Below are 18,026 nucleotides of genomic sequence, written 5' to 3' on the forward strand. Positions count from 1 at the left end.
TTATCAAGATATGAGAATTATTTTTATATAAAGACATTGGCACACTGTTTTTTGTTTAGCAGATTGCCCATTTTGTTTTGTAAGATGCATAATATTTTTGTATTTGCAAGTGTTAAGACTTTAGAAAGTATTTTCAATGCATAATTTATAAAATCTAAAATTGCCGAAGGGTGAGCAGTTCTATATATACACCATCAACTGTACACAATGTAAATATCCCCAGGGGATCAGTACAGGGTGGTATCATTTTTTTACCCATTTGACATGACCTGCATTTTTGTAATGTCTTGAACAATTTTGGGAGTCTAGAAAACTTAGAACCTTCATGTGAGAAATTGTAATTTTCTAAATAAAATGTTTAAGATGTGTGAAATCTACCATGCCTCATTGACACCAGAGCAATATACTAGTCAGTGTTAACCATGCTGGAAAACCATCCACAGGTTTGGGGGGGGGGGGGGGGGTTGTGCTATGGGCTTCTCATTTACCATAACTGTCATAAATTCCGCTGAGGTTTTTGTGACACCATGACTGATTGGGCTTCATTTATATGGGAATCTCTTGATCCTTGCTTAAAGATTTTAATATTGTGTTATTTATGCAACAGGAAGTGATCAAAGTGTTTACCAGTTCGTATGTAGTCTGTTTTTATATTACCTGGAAAAGAATAAAAATGATCCCTCTTAATCTGGCGAACTTTTTTTACTTTCTTGTATACAAGATATAGTGGAAGTATTGTAATACTGCAAAATCTAAATCAAGATTTTCACAAATCTCAACGAGTTGGAAAAACAGTTTTGCAAGTTTGTCTGTGAACACGATAACTTAGTTACAGTTTGGTTGATATATTATATCAAATTTGTAGTTCTGCATCAACTTTTCAGTAAACAGATGTGGAACTCATTGTACTTTTGTTTTTTCAAAAGCCCAAAACTAAGTAAAAGATCTAAATCTCTGCCTTCTGTCTAAATTCCATTTACTTTAAGGTATGATTAAAAAAATAATATTTATATCCTGAGTTGCCATCCCCCATAGAAGTATATTTGAGAGAGTGTAGGGTAGATCACTCCTGCTGTATTTCTTAGATCTCTGTTTAAATAAACAGAGGAGTTAGCAAAGTGAGCAACACAAACTGTTAATTCAGTGAATTTATTAGAAGAAACCAGAAAAAACATTCCACTAACATATACTGAGCAACATAGGTACACATGAGACCTTGCTCAAATACAAAATTGATAACACAAAATAAAAGCAGTTTAAAATCTTTGGTTCCATTGGTGTGAAAACTATTAAGATCACACTACTAGTAAAAAAACCTGATAAATTAAAGCCCAAACAGATTATAAAATTTCACCGGCTTATAGATGGCTTCTAGTTTGAACTTGGCAATTAAAAATGTAAATGCATTTATCTGAAGGATAAAAATAGAAGGCACGATTGTTATAAAATAATTTTTTTAAATGCCATTTTTTTTTTAAAATCACACACCGGTAATATTCACAAAAGTGACACCAAGATGTTCTCAAAAACATCACATATGATCACACATCACAAGTTTAAACATAAGCTCAATAAAATGCAAACATTTGAAATTTTAAAAAAACTTCCCCATTGTTCTTTTAAGTACCAAAAAAATAAATAAATAATTAAATAATTTAAGTGTATCAACAATGCTGAGAGCAGTAAAGTTTTAGAATAAGTTTTTAAAAAATTGATTACAGTGTATGAGTAAAACATTCTTAACAGTGGTGCTGCCATTTCCATGAGAATATTCTAACGATGGCACAGTGCACAAGTCAATTAGACTTAATTATAGAGATTTCAATTTGAAACAATCATTTGTTAAAATCATAATATAATCTTATTAAGTTAATTAAGGCTTACAAAAATAATTAAACTGCTAATTGGACAAATCTGGCTATAATTTACTGCTTCTGGAGCTTGAAGAATCCGCCACCTGCTGTAGTCAACTAGCCTGGAGCTTCTTCTTCAGATTTTCTGCCACAGTATCAAGAAACTCAAACGTGTCCTGATAATCTGTGCGGGTCACACTGGAATACAAGTTTACCTCTCACTCATTATATGCTGATTAAAGTTTACCCCTCACTCATTATATGCTGATTAAAGTTTACCTGTCACTCATTATATGCTGATTAACGTTTACCCCTCACTCATTATATGCTGATTAAAGTTTACCCCTCACTCATTATATGCTGATTAAAGTTTACCCCTCACTCATTATATGCTGATTAAAGTTTACCCCTCACTCATTATATGCTGATTAAAGTTTACCCCTCACTCATATGCTGATTAAAGTTTACCACTCACTCATTATATGCTGATTAAAGTTTACCCCTCACTCATTATATGCTGATTAAAGTTTACCCCTCACTCATTATATGCTGATTAAAGTTTACCCCTCACTCATTATATGCTGATTAAAGTTTACCCCTCACTCATTATATGCTGATTAAAGTTTACCCCTCACTCATTATATGCTGATTAAAGTTTACCCCTCACTCATTATATGCTGATTAAAGTTTACCCCTCACTCATTATATGCTGATTAAAGTTTACCCCTCACTCATTATATGCTGATTAAAGTTTACCCCTCACTCATTATATGCTGATTAAAGTTTACCCCTCACTCATTATATGCTGATTAAAGTTTACCCCTCACTCATTATATGCTGATTAAAGTTTACCCCTCACTCATTATATGCTGATTAAAGTTTACCCCTCACTCATATGCTGATTAAAGTTTACCACTCACTCATTATATGCTGATTAAAGTTTACCCCTCACTCATTATATGCTGATTAAAGTTTACCCCTCACTCATTATATGCTGATTAAAGTTTACCCCTCACTCATTATATGCTGATTAAAGTTTACCCCTCACTCATTATATGCTGATTAAAGTTTACCCCTCACTCATTATATGCTGATTAAAGTTTACCCCTCACTCATTATATGCTGATTAAAGTTTACCCCTCACTCATTATATGCTGATTAAAGTTTACCCCTCACTCATTATATGCTGATTAAAGTTTACCCCTCACTCATTATATGCTGATTAAAGTTTACCCCTCACTCATTATATGCTGATTAAAGTTTACCTCTCACTCATTATATGCTGATTAACGTTTACCCCTCACTCATTATATGCTGATTAACGTTTACCCCTCACTCATTATATGCTGATTAACGTTTACCCCTCACTCATTATATGCTGATTAAAGTTTACCCCTCACTCATTATATGCTGATTAAAGTTTACCCCTCACTCATTATATGCTGATTAAAGTTTACCCCTCACTCATTATATGCTGATTAAAGTTTACCCCTCACTCATTATATGCTGATTAAAGTTTACCCCTCACTCATATGCTGATTAAAGTTTACCCCTCACTCATTATATGCTGATTAAAGTTTACCCCTCACTCATATGCTGATTAAAGTTTACCCCTCACTCATTATATGCTGATTAAAGTTTACCCCTCACTCATTATATGCTGATTAAAGTTTACCCCTCACTCATTATATGCTGATTAAAGTTTACCCCTCACTCATTATATGCTGATTAAAGTTTACCCCTCACTCATTATATGCTGATTAAAGTTTACCCCTCACTCATTATATGCTGATTAAAGTTTACCCCTCACTCATTATATGCTGATTAAAGTTTACCCCTCACTCATTATATGCTGATTAAAGTTTACCCCTCACTCATTATATGCTGATTAACGTTTACCTCTCACTCATTATATGCTGATTAACGTTTACCCCTCACTCATTATATGCTGATTAACGTTTACCCCTCACTCATTATATGCTGATTAAAGTTTACCCCTCACTCATTATATGCTGATTAAAGTTTACCCCTCACTCATTATATGCTGATTAAAGTTTACCCCTCACTCATTATATGCTGATTAAAGTTTACCCCTCACTCATTATATGCTGATTAAAGTTTACCCCTCACTCATATGCTGATTAAAGTTTACCCCTCACTCATTATATGCTGATTAAAGTTTACCCCTCACTCATTATATGCTGATTAAAGTTTACCCCTCACTCATTATATGCTGATTAAAGTTTACCTCTCACTCATTATATGCTGATTAAAGTTTACCCCTCACTCATTATATGCTGATTAAAGTTTACCCCTCACTCATTATATGCTGATTAAAGTTTACCCCTCACTCATTATATGCTGATTAAAGTTTACCCCTCACTCATTATATGCTGATTAAAGTTTACCCCTCACTCATTATATGCTGATTAAAGTTTACCCCTCACTGATTATATGCTGATTAAAGTTTACCCCTCACTCATCATATGCTGATTAAAGTTTACCTCTCACTCATTATATGCTGATTAAAGTTTACCCCTCACTCATTATATGCTGATTAAAGTTTACCCCTCACTCATTATATGCTGATTAAAGTTTACCTCTCACTCATTATATGCTGATTAAAGTTTACCCCTCACTGGTTATATGCTGATTAAGTAGTGACTACACAACTACTATAATCTTAACACTCGTTAGATGTTTGTATGAAGGTGGAATAGATGCTACAAGGAATACTTTCCCTTTGTTGATAAACACAACATAACATAGTGATCTGATTTAAAACTATTGGTAAACACACCCACTTTACTTCCTAATCTATTGCTCTATTGTAAAACTATTGGCAAACAGAGCCGCTTTACTTCCTAATCTACTGCTCTATTGTAAAACTATTGGCAAACAGAGCCGCTTTACTTCCTAATCTATTGCTCTATTGAAACCTGGCTGGGACAGATAAAAGCCTTACTCATTCATGCCCTTGATGCAGATAGCCAGATCTTTGGTCATGACCCCCGACTCAATGGTCTCCACACACACAGCCTCCAGGGTCTCAGCAAACTTGGACAGGTCAGTGTTGTCATCTAGCTTGGCTCTGTGGGCCAGGCCTCGCGTCCAGGCAAATATGGAAGCTAGCAATGGGTACAGATGGTAAGACAGTCTCAAGCTAGCAATGGGTACAGATGGTAAGACAGTCTCAAGCAAGCAATGGGTACAGATGGTAAGACAGTGTCAAGCTAGCAATGGGTACAGATGGTAAGACAGTGTCAAGCTAGCAATGGGTACAGGTGGTAAGACAGTGTCAAGCTAGCAATGGGTACAGATGGTAAGACAGTCTCAAGCAAGCAATGGGTACAGATGGTAAGACAGTCTCAAGCTAGCAATGGGTACAGATGGTAAGACAGTGTCAAGCTAGCAATGGGTACAGATGGTAAGACAGTGTCAACAAGCTAGTAATGGGTACAGATGGTAAGACAGTCTCAAGCTAGCAATGGGTACAGATGGTAAGACAGTCTCAAGTTAGCAATGGGTACAGATGGTAAGACAGTCTCAAGCTAGCAATGGGTACAGATGGTAAGACAGTGTCAAGCTAGCAATGGGTACAGATGGTAAGACAGTCTCAAGCTAGCAATGGGTACAGATGGTAAGACAGTCTCAAGCTAGCAATGGGTACAGATGGTAAGACAGTCTCAAGCTAGCAATGGGTACAGATGGTAAGACAGTGTCAACAAGCTAGTAATGGGTACAGATGGTAAGACTATCAACTCAGCATCAAATGGAAGCTAGCAAAGGGTACAGATGGTAAGATCCTACCCTGCTGCTAGATGAATATTTGAAAAGGACAATTAAATTTAAATAAATCATATCCTACTAGTGGATACATTATCTTAAATTTAAATTAATCATATCCTACTAGTGGATACATTACTTTTTCACTGTTTCAATTATTGAAGGTGAATACAAAATGAGCTACCAATAGAGTTGGTGGATGTCTCTTTGCCTTGCTGGTAGAACCTGTAATGGCGGGTGACTGTGCCGTGTGCGGCCTCGGCTTCCACTGTTTTCCCATCTGGGCAGATCAGTACACTGGTCATCATACCCAGAGATCCAAAACCTGAGCAGCAAGAGTTATCTTTAACAAGAATGTGGGAGGGGGGACATTTACAGTCTAAACCCAAACTAATGCCAAAAAAAAACAAGCCTAAGCATAAAATACTTTTCAAAGTCATTTAAGGGCATGGGCGGGTGTACTTTTCGTCATAAATCCACTAAATCATCGATTTCCCACTTTTACTTGATCTATACAGAATAACCATCGTTGAATCTAAAAATGACATTGTTATGACCTTAAAAACAGTATTTAATTATGAAAAACCGGGTTCAATGTAGTGTGTACATGGTCTTTTGTTTAATTTTTTGGTAAAAATAGCAATTTTTCGACCTAGAAAAGTACTATTAGGCTTCGCGGAAACCTAATGTGTTTCATATCAATGGAAAGGCCGTGACCTCCTTTCTTTATTTGTTCTAAAATTAAATGACCAATCAAAATACATATTTTAATGTGATTATTTTTCTACGTCATAAAGTTGTTTATTTTACTCAGTCGGGTTTTTCCGGTATGCAAATTTTTGACCTCAATTTTTTCATTGGCATACGACGGCGGAAGCTAGTTAGCGATTGGTCGTTTCGCTTCGGGAGTAAACATTCCCTTAGTTTCAGCGCGTTGCTAAGTTTGATCTAGTTTTGTTTCTCTAAGCTTCTGTAAAATACTTACATTATTTTAACATATAATTATTTCAATTAAATATACTATTAACAGTTTAGATTAGTTTGTGTGAATTATCATAAGCAGTGAGACGATTTAATTTGTTTCTCTTTCGATAATGCGTAGAACAAAATACTCGCTAAAAATAGATACACACATCTAACTAATTTACTAAAGCTAGGGCTCGTCCGAATGCAACTGATTGCAGCTACCTCTACTAAATCTAGCACTATTCAGACAAGCACTGGTGCAGATGTAATATGCACATTTACTAAGAAACTGCGGCAATGTAAGACACAGTTTTTACAGACAGAAGAAAGCACTGTTACATCTAGTACTAGTAGTACTAATTGTAAACCACAGCCATGCAGAATTATTGTCGACTGTGATTTGCTTCTTGATGTTATCAATACATCTCCTCGCACACTGTGATGTAGTGGCTACTATTGATGAAAACAGTGTAAAGGGTTTGCTTCAAGCATGGTGTGGCAGTAATAAAAATGTTATAAACCGTAAGTATACAACTGCAAAAGAATCCAGAACAAGGCCTTTCACAATAAACAAAGACGTCTTATCATAATTGGCTTTAGACATGAGACCATGCAAAATATACTGCTGTTTCTGTGATAGCATAATTCAATTTTGGGCCCAGGCATGCTATGGCATTGCTGTCAAAAGAAGGAAACCATAGTCGAGGACCCAGTGAAGACGCGAAAAAAGACGCCATGACAACAGCTTTACTACAACTCTGGGTAAAACAAACAGCGCCAGAAAAAAAGAAAACTAACAGCCGAACAAGCTCAGAAGGAATATATTCAGCAGCACCATACTTCAGGCTATAAATGTGGTCGATTTTAGTGACATACAGCGATAAATGTTCATTTTTTGCAACTTTTTGTTAGTTTTTTGCGTTTTTCTCAGTTTGATGTTTTTTTGTACAATTGTTGAAATAACTTTGTTAATAATTATCAGAACTGAACTAAATTTGCTCCAGTTACTCTTTATATATGTTCAAAGAAAACTGATAGAACACTTTTGGAATTTTTGTAAAAAAAAAAATTTTGTTGTTGAAATAGTGAAAAAATTGGACGAAATAATGAAATTTTTACAGTAATGTTTTTTAAAAAAAAGTAAAAAAAAAACTATTTTCTTTTTTGAAAATGTAATCTATCAGAAGTCTTAAACACATGTGTCTGCAGACTATATTAAGTTTTCATGAAATTTGAACAAACCATTTTTGAGTTATTTCCATTTAAAAATCGTCAATAAAATCCAATATGGCCGCCGTCACCATGGCAACGGAAGATTTAAAAAATTAAAAAAAATATTTTTATGCTTAACTCTTTGAGTTATAACTATTAGCCAAGTATTACATCTTTAGACTCGGAAATAAGGAAGTTGGTACTCATCACCCGCCCATGCCCTTAAAAAATCCAAAAAGTAAATCAATAAGAGGGAGCTAACCTTGAGCTACAGAATCAGACTGGACATCACCATCATAATTCTTACAGGCCCACACAAAGCCACCTTCAGATTTCATGCAGTAGGCTACCATGTCGTCAATCAACCGATGTTCATACCAAATGCCTTTTTCTTCAAACTGCTTTTTGTACTCTCTAGATAAATAAATAGTCTTGGAAATAACTCAAATCATTCATTTGATCTTAGCATCTGGGAGACCAGCATCCTATGTGAATCTTGAACCAATTAATAAAACAAACTATTGGCATAATTATTTCAGAGTTTCATTATTAAACTATCATTTGCAGATTACTGGTTCTGTTTTAATAACCATAAAAAAAAAAAAAATGTATTTTAAAAATAAGAATTATTTTAAGTTTAAAGTATCTAATTCTGACCTTTCATATATATCTTGGAATATATCCTTGAATCTTCCATCATAGCGTTTCAAAATAGTATTTTTTGTACTGTATAAATAAAAAATGCATCATTAAAATAAGAAAACATTTTAAAGTTGCAAAAAAAAAAAATGGAAAGCACAGAGAAATTGTCAATAGGATGAAAATGGTCAGAAAAAACAGAGGGCAAGTTTAAATACCAGTAAATAAATTAGGCAATATACATTTAGGTAGCACATTTGAGATTTTGTTTCCTGAATTATAAGAAAATATTTAACGGAAAATTCAGCGGAAAATTCTGACTAAAAGTCTGGAAAACAGGTTTTTCCAAATTTTAAAAATTTCGTTTAAGAAAATTTGCAAAAGTCTGCAGAAATTTTTGAAAATTGGAAAAATTCAAAGAAATTGAAACCAGCGTATGAAAACTGCAGCTAAGCAGAAAAACCAAAAATGTCACATCCTTGTTTAGCTAAAAGTATGTACATAAAGACAGTGTGTCAATAATGATTTACCTACCTAAGATAGAGTGGCCAACCTTTATAAAGACAGTGTGTCAGATTTACCTACCTAAGATAGAGTGGCCAACCTTTCTGTAAGGCAAACTGAAAAGAGCTGTGAGCGAAGTCTGTAATGCTCTGTTAGATAAGGACAAAATGTTGCTGTCACACTTGGGTGGATAAAATATACATAGCAAATGCTGTCAGACAAGTTACACATAAAATATACACAGCAAATGCTGTCAGATACACATGACAGATGCTAAGGTGCATAAAATACAGTTAAGACCTTAGTTTAACTTTTTTAATTTATACTCACTTTTATACTGAATTTTTTAACTTGATCCACCCTTAACAATAAAAACTTTTGTAGACAATTAATGTAGAACATGAGCTCTCAAACAGCTGTTTATTCAAAGATCAGATCCACAACAAGACAAACAGCTGTTTATTCAAAGATCAGATCCACAACAAGACAAACAGCTGTTTATTCAAATTTCTCATTTACCTTGTCAGTGTTGTACATGCCCATGGCCACACCCCCTGACTCCTTGAAGTCAAAAACAGTGTATTCTACTGGTGCTCCTCCACTGCTGGGGGTGAACTTCATAGTGACCTCCCCTGGACCAGGCACAACAAAGTCTGTGGCACGATACTGGTGAGATTTTCAAAGGTCTATGTTAACTGTTGGTCAAGGCTTGAAACATTTTGATTGGATGGCATCACTTGCAAATAATTGGCACACAACTCTTCTCACTGGAGAATAAACTAGTCCGGATCTACTGATATGTGTGGCTTAGGGTTAGAGTCAGGATCTACTGATATGTGTGGCATACAATTCTTCTCATTGGAGATAAAACTAGTAAGGATCTACTGATATGTGTAGCTTAGGGTCAGGATCTACTGATATGTGTGGCATACAATTCTTCTCACTGGAGAATAAACTAGTCAGGATCTACTGATATGTGTGGCTTAGGGTTAGAGTCAGGATCTACTGGAGGTTTTGGTGGATTTTACACTACTGTGCTGCTGTACATTATTTTAACCTGATATTTACCTGATCCCCGTAGGCATGACGACCAATGATAATACTTTTGGTCCAGCCTGGAACTAATCGAGGAATGTTCTTGCAGATAATAGCCTCACGGAATACGGTACCCCCCAGGATATTACGTATTGTTCCATTTGGAGACTTCCACATCTGTTTCAGTTTAAACTCTGTAATGATGGTGATATTTACACAATGCTGAGTTGAGGGAAATTTGAAATACATTTTACATTTAGAACACCACAGTTACTGATCGTAATGTTACAACAATTTTGGGGTGGGGGGGGGGGGGGGGGGAAGAGAGAATAGGTGGCAGCAAAAAGTTGCATACTTTAAAGTTATCTTTTTTCTTTAGATTTCAATTAAAACAAGTTAAAATCCAACCTTCAACTCTCTTTTCATCAGGAGTAATGGTCGCACACTTGATCCCTACATTGTACTGTTTTATTGCCTCAGCAGCATCAACTGTCACTGAAATATTTGTGGGCAATTAAAAAATTAGAATTCTGGTTACCTTTAAATTGGGCAATTAGAATTCTGGCTACTTTATGATGGGGCAATTAGAATTCTGGTTACCTTATGATGGGGCAATTAGAATTCTGGCTACCTTATGATTGAGTAATTAGAATTCTGGTTACCTTATGATGGGGCAATTAGAATTCTGGTTACCTTATGATGGGGCAATTAGAATTCTGGTTACCTTATGATGGGGCAATTAGAATTCTGGTTACCTTATGATGGGGCAATTAGAATTCTGGCTACCTTATGATTGAGTAATTAGAATTCTGGTTACCTTATGATGGGGCAATTAGAATTCTGGTTACCTTATGATGGGGCAATTAGAATTCTTGTTACCTTATGATGGGGCAATTAGAATTCTGGTTACCTTATGATGGGGCAATTAGAATTCTGGTTACCGTATGATTGGGTAATTAAAATTCTGGTTACCTTATGATTGGGTAATTAGAATTCTGGTTACCTTATGATGGGGCAATTAGAATTCTGGTTACCTTATGATGGGGCAATTAGAATTCTGGCTACCTTATGATTGAGTAATTAGAATTCTGGTTACCTTATGATGGGGCAATTAGAATTCTGGTTACCTTATGATGGGGCAATTAGAATTCTTGTTACCTTATGATGGGGCAATTAGAATTCTGGTTACCTTATGATGGGGCAATTAGAATTCTGGTTACCGTATGATTGGGTAATTAAAATTCTGGTTACCTTATGATTGGGTAATTAGAATTCTGGTTACCTTATGATTGGGTAATTAAAATTCTAGATTGAGTCATTAGAATTCTGGTTACCTAATAATATGCGTGTGGTAAAGTTAGGATAAAATATTTCTCTCTTGCACCAGACTAACATCTACCTACCTTGATCATTTGTGGCATCACGGTTCTCAATGCCAAGGTCATATGAGTGCAACTCCAGGTCAACAAATGGAAGAATAAGTTTCTCCTTAATGACATCCCAAATGATGCTAAAAATATGATATTGTATATGTTATGACATCCCAAATGATGCTAAAAAATATGATATTGTATATGTTATGACATCCCAAATGAAATGTGAAAATAGGGTATTCAGTTAAGTTTGATTTGTTGAAAAAAAAACAAGACTAAGGGGAATGACCTGGTATACATGTTTTTAGCCTAGTTCAGTCTACTACGCACATAAAAAAGAGGAGATAATATACAGAAGGCAGATAACTGTTGTTCATGGGCTTACTTTTAATATTGTAAATATTTTTGTTACTTTATTTTTAAAAGTAGAAATCTACTAAAAACCTAAAAATTTGATGAGGTAATTTAAAGACACTTTCTTTTAAGAAGCTGACCTGGAACCTACATCTCATCAACAATAACAGGCCAATGTTATTTAGAAGTGCTGGGGGAAGTGTTGACATTCTTCACGTCTTAAAAGAAAGTGTCTTTAAATTACTTCATCAAATTTTTAGGCTTTTATTAAATTAAAGTAGCACAACACAAATAGTAAAATGACATTGGGCTCTGTTATTGTTGATAAGGCTGTCTGTAAAAACATGTTTTGACAGCTGACCCAAATGATAATGGAACAATGCATCAGGAGTGAAGAGAAAGGTAGATAATCCAGTTAACTTGTTTCAACAGTGAGGGTCAGCCAAGGTCAAATGATACATCATATTTTTTCAGGTGACCCAGATACAATGGGGACCCTCCAATAATCCACACACAGACATGTTCAAATATTTCACATTTTATAGTCTATAAATCAGGTCCATTTAAAAATATACACCTCAAATGAGTTTTAGAAACTTGAGTTAAAATGTAGGGACATGGCACTAGCTCTTGTCACAAGTGGCTAGAGATTAGATAGACTGTTTAAACATAAGATCTTAAGAAAAATGTGCAGGCCATTAAACACTAACTTGAGATACTCAAGTAAAATGTGCAGGCCATTAAACACAAACTTGAGATTTTCAAGTAAAATGTGCAGGCCATTAAACACAAACTTGAGATACTCAAGTATAATGTGCTCAGATAAAATAGACTTGAAATCAATATACAAGTTTTCTTCCCTTTCAAACATCTGTGATGTATTTTCATATCAGACATTATCTAGGTCACAACACAGGTAAAAGATCTAGTTCATGGACAGCTACACATCTGGGTGAAACCAGTTTAGCTTAGGGGGAACAGATTAAATTTAAAATGTAGGAGTTTGCCAAAGAAGAGGTTAACCAGTTTTGTATATTTTTTTTATTTGGGTCCAGCTCCTACTTATGACCAAACACCAGTAGGCCTAGAAAAGAAAAGACCACACAAAATGACCTGAAATATAATTTACCGTGTCATTTCATCTCCCTGCATCTCCACTACTGGTCCTCCTGGAATAAAAAAAACAATTTTTAGTACACAGAAAAATTTCTGGTAAGAGACAAGAACAGACCAGTTCTAGATGCAGTAGTTGATTGAAGTCTTAGCAAAACTAGTAAAATACCCATCAACTGGATCAACCAATATTTCAAAGTGTATTTTATTGTTGTTAGGCTAGGGTGTTACTTGACCTGTTCTATTTTTACTATCTCTGTGGTAACGGGATACTCCGAAAAAGACTAAGTTTAGTTAGTTTTAGTTTGTTTACAAATACTTCAATAATATTTATCTGGTAATAACAATTGGTGCTTGGTGTCTGTTACATAATTTTTATTTTAGTTTGTCAAACTCCCTTGGTATATTGGAGCAGAGAATAAAGTAAAAATTACTCTTTAAATACTAATTATTGCAGTAAGTTATAAAAGAAAATATGTATAATTTGCCTTCATACCAAGCTATTTTGAACAAAAAGAAAAATTCATGTCAACAACAGAAAAATATGAGCCAAGCATTACAAAGGAACAGAGGTTTAGCATACTTGCCATTCAACAACAAAGCCAATGAAAAATTGTAATTGGTAATAAAAGGTAAACAAATGTAATTTTTAATGAGTCTCTTTAAACAAAAAAAAAAAGGTAAATCCTGTGAGACACAATATATGTCCTTCCTTTCTTCTTTTTTGTTCTTAATTTTTAGGGTTGGAAGGGATCGAGCCTTATCTGCCAGAGTGTTTGAACTCGAGACTTTTTCGAATTTAACAACCATGAGCTTTGCCGGCTCGACCACGCCTCCTACTTAATTAAGTATACATGTCAACTGGTTCAGCGCCATTGACTCATTGAGGCCATTGACTCCAATTTCAGCCTGCTTTTCTTTTTGGATTTGCTTCCATAGCCTTTGTCCAACCAAGAACAAACTACGAGGCAGCCGTTGTTTGATTTTGGAGTTGTCTCTCCTAGAAGAGTGGCTTGTCCCCAGCTAACGAGCCTCATCTGCCCGAGGGTTCGAACTCGAGACTTTTTGGTTAGCAGCTATGAGCTTTAAAGACTCGACTGCGCCGACCCCTTATGTCCTACCCAAAACAGAAAAATAAAAACACTTCTATACAACATAAAGCCTGTCATATCCTTTACATTATGATTGGAAAAAATGTTTACGGTTTAAAAGCGTAACAGTAATGTCACTAGTTCAGTTTTAATCCTCTGTGGTAACTAGAGGTTTCTTTTACAGCTCTCTACTAAACTCTGTATGATGATGATCCTGGTATTATTTGATTTTGTCAACCCCCTCTCCACTCTTTTTTCTGGTGGATGGTGTGTTGTATATTCCACACCCTATATCCCCCCTTCCCAATTATCCTTCAACTAAATATACATAAAACAATAAAACGGGGGATTGCGTGGCATTAGACTGCTAACCTGAAAGTCTCAAATTTCAAATCTGGGTTCAAGTCAGTACAATGTCCCCGAGTCCACCAGCTCTGATGGGTACCTAACTCACGTAAGGGAAAGTTAAGATGGCTGGGCATAGTGCTGACCACACTATCTCTTCATATACGGAGGTCACAGAAACAGGTGAGCTTTACTTCACTTGCCCCATTGAACATGTGATTGTTTGTGAATTGATGTTGGTTAATGAAAAACAATTTCATTCAGGCATTAAAAAAGGTTATAGTGGTAGTGGAGGTAGGACAAAATGGTTACTTTTACGCCAATAGTGGCCATACGATTCATTTGTCTAGAGCCAACTTGTCGGGAGTCATTTTGTCGGAAGCCAATAGGTTGTGGGCCTATTTGTCGGGAGCCAATACGTCGGAAGTCTATTTGTCAGGAGCCTACATGTCGCAAGTCAATGACGGAAGCCAATAAATCAGGGCCCTTTTGACAGGGCTATTTTGACAGGGTCATTTTGTCGGGGGTCGATTTGACAGGGTCATATTATCGGGGCCAATTTGTCCCAGGCTGTTTTGATGGTGCATCGTGATGGAAATAGCAGCCTAGCTTATCTAGGTCTTATTAACTTAACATAATAGTAGGGATGACATTAATAAGTAGATTAAGATTTAGTCTAGATCACTAGATGTAATTCTAGTCTGTCTACTTACTAAACTTAGTAACTACTTACTACTACTACTTTTTTTTACTACACTAGAACTAGACTCTAGTACAAGACTAGACCTCCTACTACACTAGTAGAAGATCCAGATCTAATTCTAATAAATAATATACTAAATAAACTAAATAAAATTAATAATACTAATATAATAGGCCTATGCCCTATGCCTATACTTATATATATACTATATACTTATAGAGTATAGATTCAGATCTCTCTTACTCTAACTTTCTACTCTAGACCTATTCAGTGGCGTAGCGAGGTCGGGTGTCACCCGGTGCGGCACTTAATGGTGTCACCCCCCAGAAGCATAGCGACTCTTCCCGGGGACAAACTTTCAATTTTCAATTTGCACACCCCCCCCCCTCACATTTTTCTCTATATATATTACTATTTTTTTTGCCTTGGTGTCACCCCCCTAAATGGTGTCACCCGGTGCGATCCGCACCCCCCCCCCCCCGCCCTTCCTCGCTACGCCTCTGGACCTATTTTCTAATCTTCTAAATACTACTTTTACTAGATAATCTAGTCTAGATCTAGATCTAGAAGAATGTAGGTCAGAACCAGAAAAAAATTTAACTTTTTAAAAAATGTATTCATTTATTAATAATTATTATATTAATTAACCCCTGACCCTGACTGACTGCTAGATCTAGAATCGGGTAGGTACACTAGACGGTAAAATCACGATATAGCGTCGGAAATTATTGGGTAATGTTCGTTGAGTTTCGGTAACATTCGTTACTGTAAACCATAGTTTATTTGACCGGTGAAATAAAAATAGAGTCAAGTGCATTAAATTATTGTTTTAACTTAATTTAATGTTTAACTGACAAAAAATTAGCAACAATTAGTAAATCTAAATATTATTAATAAAGTCGAGTGTAGTAATTAATGTTTTTTTTTTTAAGAAACAGAAAAAAACCTGCAGAAGATTTGCAGCTCTAGTTCTGTTAGTAAATAAGACGATTAGATTAACTAAAGTTAAAACTAGAATAATGTTTAGTAGCAGCAATAATTAGCACATACACTTAAAATAATTAGAAATACAAAATAATTATCAAAACAGTATTTAAAATGCAACTAAAATCAATCCTTGCACATTTTTAAACATTATGTATTAAAAATAATATGGCGGCAAATAAATGATGGTTTACAGTATTTCCGGTGGTTTCCGGAACGGCTCGACAGACTACGCCATGGTTTTACTGTTTTTAACTGCTGTACAGTTCCGGAATAATAACCGACGCTATATCGTGATTTTACCCACTAGACTAGGTAGAATCTACAATAAAGTCAATAATGACTTAAGTTTTAATTTAATCAGTAGGCCTAATCTACTAAGTTTTTAGACTATTTGGCGACATTATTTAATACGCACCCTTTATCTTTTCCATTTTGTAACAAGTGTTAGTGCTTCTTGAAGATTCGTTCCAGTTAATCTAGGAATATCGGTAGACTTGTAAGTACTATGGACTATGTCCTAGTATGTAGGCTAGTTTGTAGGCCTTCAGTCTCAGTCACCAGTTTTATATCAACCTTTGAACTGGGCCTTTTAACCTCTAGATCTAACTATTTTTAGGCATTCCTAATTAACAAGATATTACCGAAAAAAACCAAAGAAAACAGAACTCTTATTTATTTCAATTTTAAATTTAACAACCAATTGTGCAAACGTTGTATAGTGTATAGGTCCAGACTAATACTTATTTAAATATTAGAGGATGGCATTATTGCCCGACTGTCTTAAATTATGTTGGCTTTATGCTGAAGAGAGTGTTCGGAAACCATAGTTCGTCAAACACGGATTTGAACCAAGCATGATTGGATATTCTCATATTTTGTAATTTTAAATTTTTACATTATTAGCAATAAAATTTCAATATAATGAATCATATATTGCAGCACAAAATATTGTAGTATTTATTTACTTTCTCGTATACGAAGTATAAAGAAAGTATTGTAATCGTGCAAAAAAAATCGAGATTTTTCCAAATCTCGACGTTTTACACCTCCCTGAGTCGGAAAAACATAGTTTTGCAATCTTGTCCGTATGTCTGTCTCTCTCTCTCTCTCTGTGTGTGTGTGTGTGTGTGTGTGTGTGTGTGTGTGTGTGTCTGTAAACACGATAACTTAAGTACCGTTAAGTACAGCTAGGTTGATGAAATTTCGTATATAGGTATTATATCAAATTTGTAGATCCGTATCAACTTTTCAGCGATTTCCGACAACCGGAAAGGAACTTATTCTACTTTCAATTTTTCAATTCTACTTTCAATTTTTTCAAAAGCCTATAACTTGAGTACTATTTCAGATAGATAAATTAATTTCACCTGTAAGTTAAAAAATCTAATTCTCTGCTTTTAGTTAAATTTTGAGTAATTTCCGTTGACTTGAAATAGTAATTTACGCTATTTCCGATTTCTTAAAAACGCAAGATTTATAGGCAAGATCTAGAATCTAAATAGTTTTGGTACTTCGTGACACAGTGTCAGTTATTATTCCGGAATTGTACTGCAGTAAAAAAAAACCCAGTAAAACCATGGCGTAGTCTGTCGAGCCGTTCCGGAAATTACCGGAAATACTGTAAACCATCATTTATTTGCCGCCATATTATTTTTAATACATAATGTTTAAAAATGTGCAATGATTGATTTTAGTTGCAATTTAAATACTGCTTTGCTAATTATTTTGTATTTTTATTTATTTTATGTGTATGTGCTAATTATTGCTGCTACTAAATATTGTTATTGCTCTTCTTACTACTTTTAACTTGAGTAAATCTAATCGTCTTATTTTACTAACAGATCTAGAAGATCTAGATCTAGATTCTATATCTAGAATCGAGTTGTCGCAAATCTTCTAAAAGTTTTTTTTTCTGTGTTTCTTAAAAAAACATTAATTACTACACTCGACTTTATTGATAAGATTAAGATTTACTAATTGTTGCTAATTTTCTGTCAAATAAAATTTAAATTAAGTTAAAACATTAATTTAATGCTCTTGACTTTATTTTTATTTCATCGGTCAA

The 18,026-nt window shown here is 34.8% G+C and overlaps 1 protein-coding gene across 1 annotated transcript; it reads right to left on the minus strand.

The window, feature by feature from the left end:
- Positions 1-1,133: 1,133 nt before the first annotated feature.
- On the minus strand, positions 1,134-16,563 carry LOC131937380 (isocitrate dehydrogenase [NADP] cytoplasmic). The gene is made up of 12 exons (XM_059294765.1): positions 16,377-16,563; positions 12,852-12,891; positions 11,399-11,505; positions 10,404-10,490; positions 10,029-10,189; positions 9,480-9,626; positions 9,042-9,109; positions 8,475-8,543; positions 8,080-8,231; positions 5,824-5,964; positions 4,819-4,981; positions 1,134-2,051 (listed from the first exon to the last, which is right to left on the minus strand). Exons 1-12 carry the CDS (start codon positions 16,390-16,392, stop codon positions 1,967-1,969), a joined length of 1,236 nt encoding a protein of 411 aa, XP_059150748.1. The 5' UTR covers positions 16,393-16,563; the 3' UTR covers positions 1,134-1,966.
- Positions 16,564-18,026: the final 1,463 nt, after the last annotated feature.

This window comes from Physella acuta, unplaced genomic scaffold, assembly GCF_028476545.2.
Source record: "Physella acuta isolate Inbredline_101_S28 unplaced genomic scaffold, ASM2847654v3 ptg000208l, whole genome shotgun sequence".
Lineage (NCBI taxonomy): Eukaryota > Metazoa > Mollusca > Gastropoda > Physidae > Physella > Physella acuta.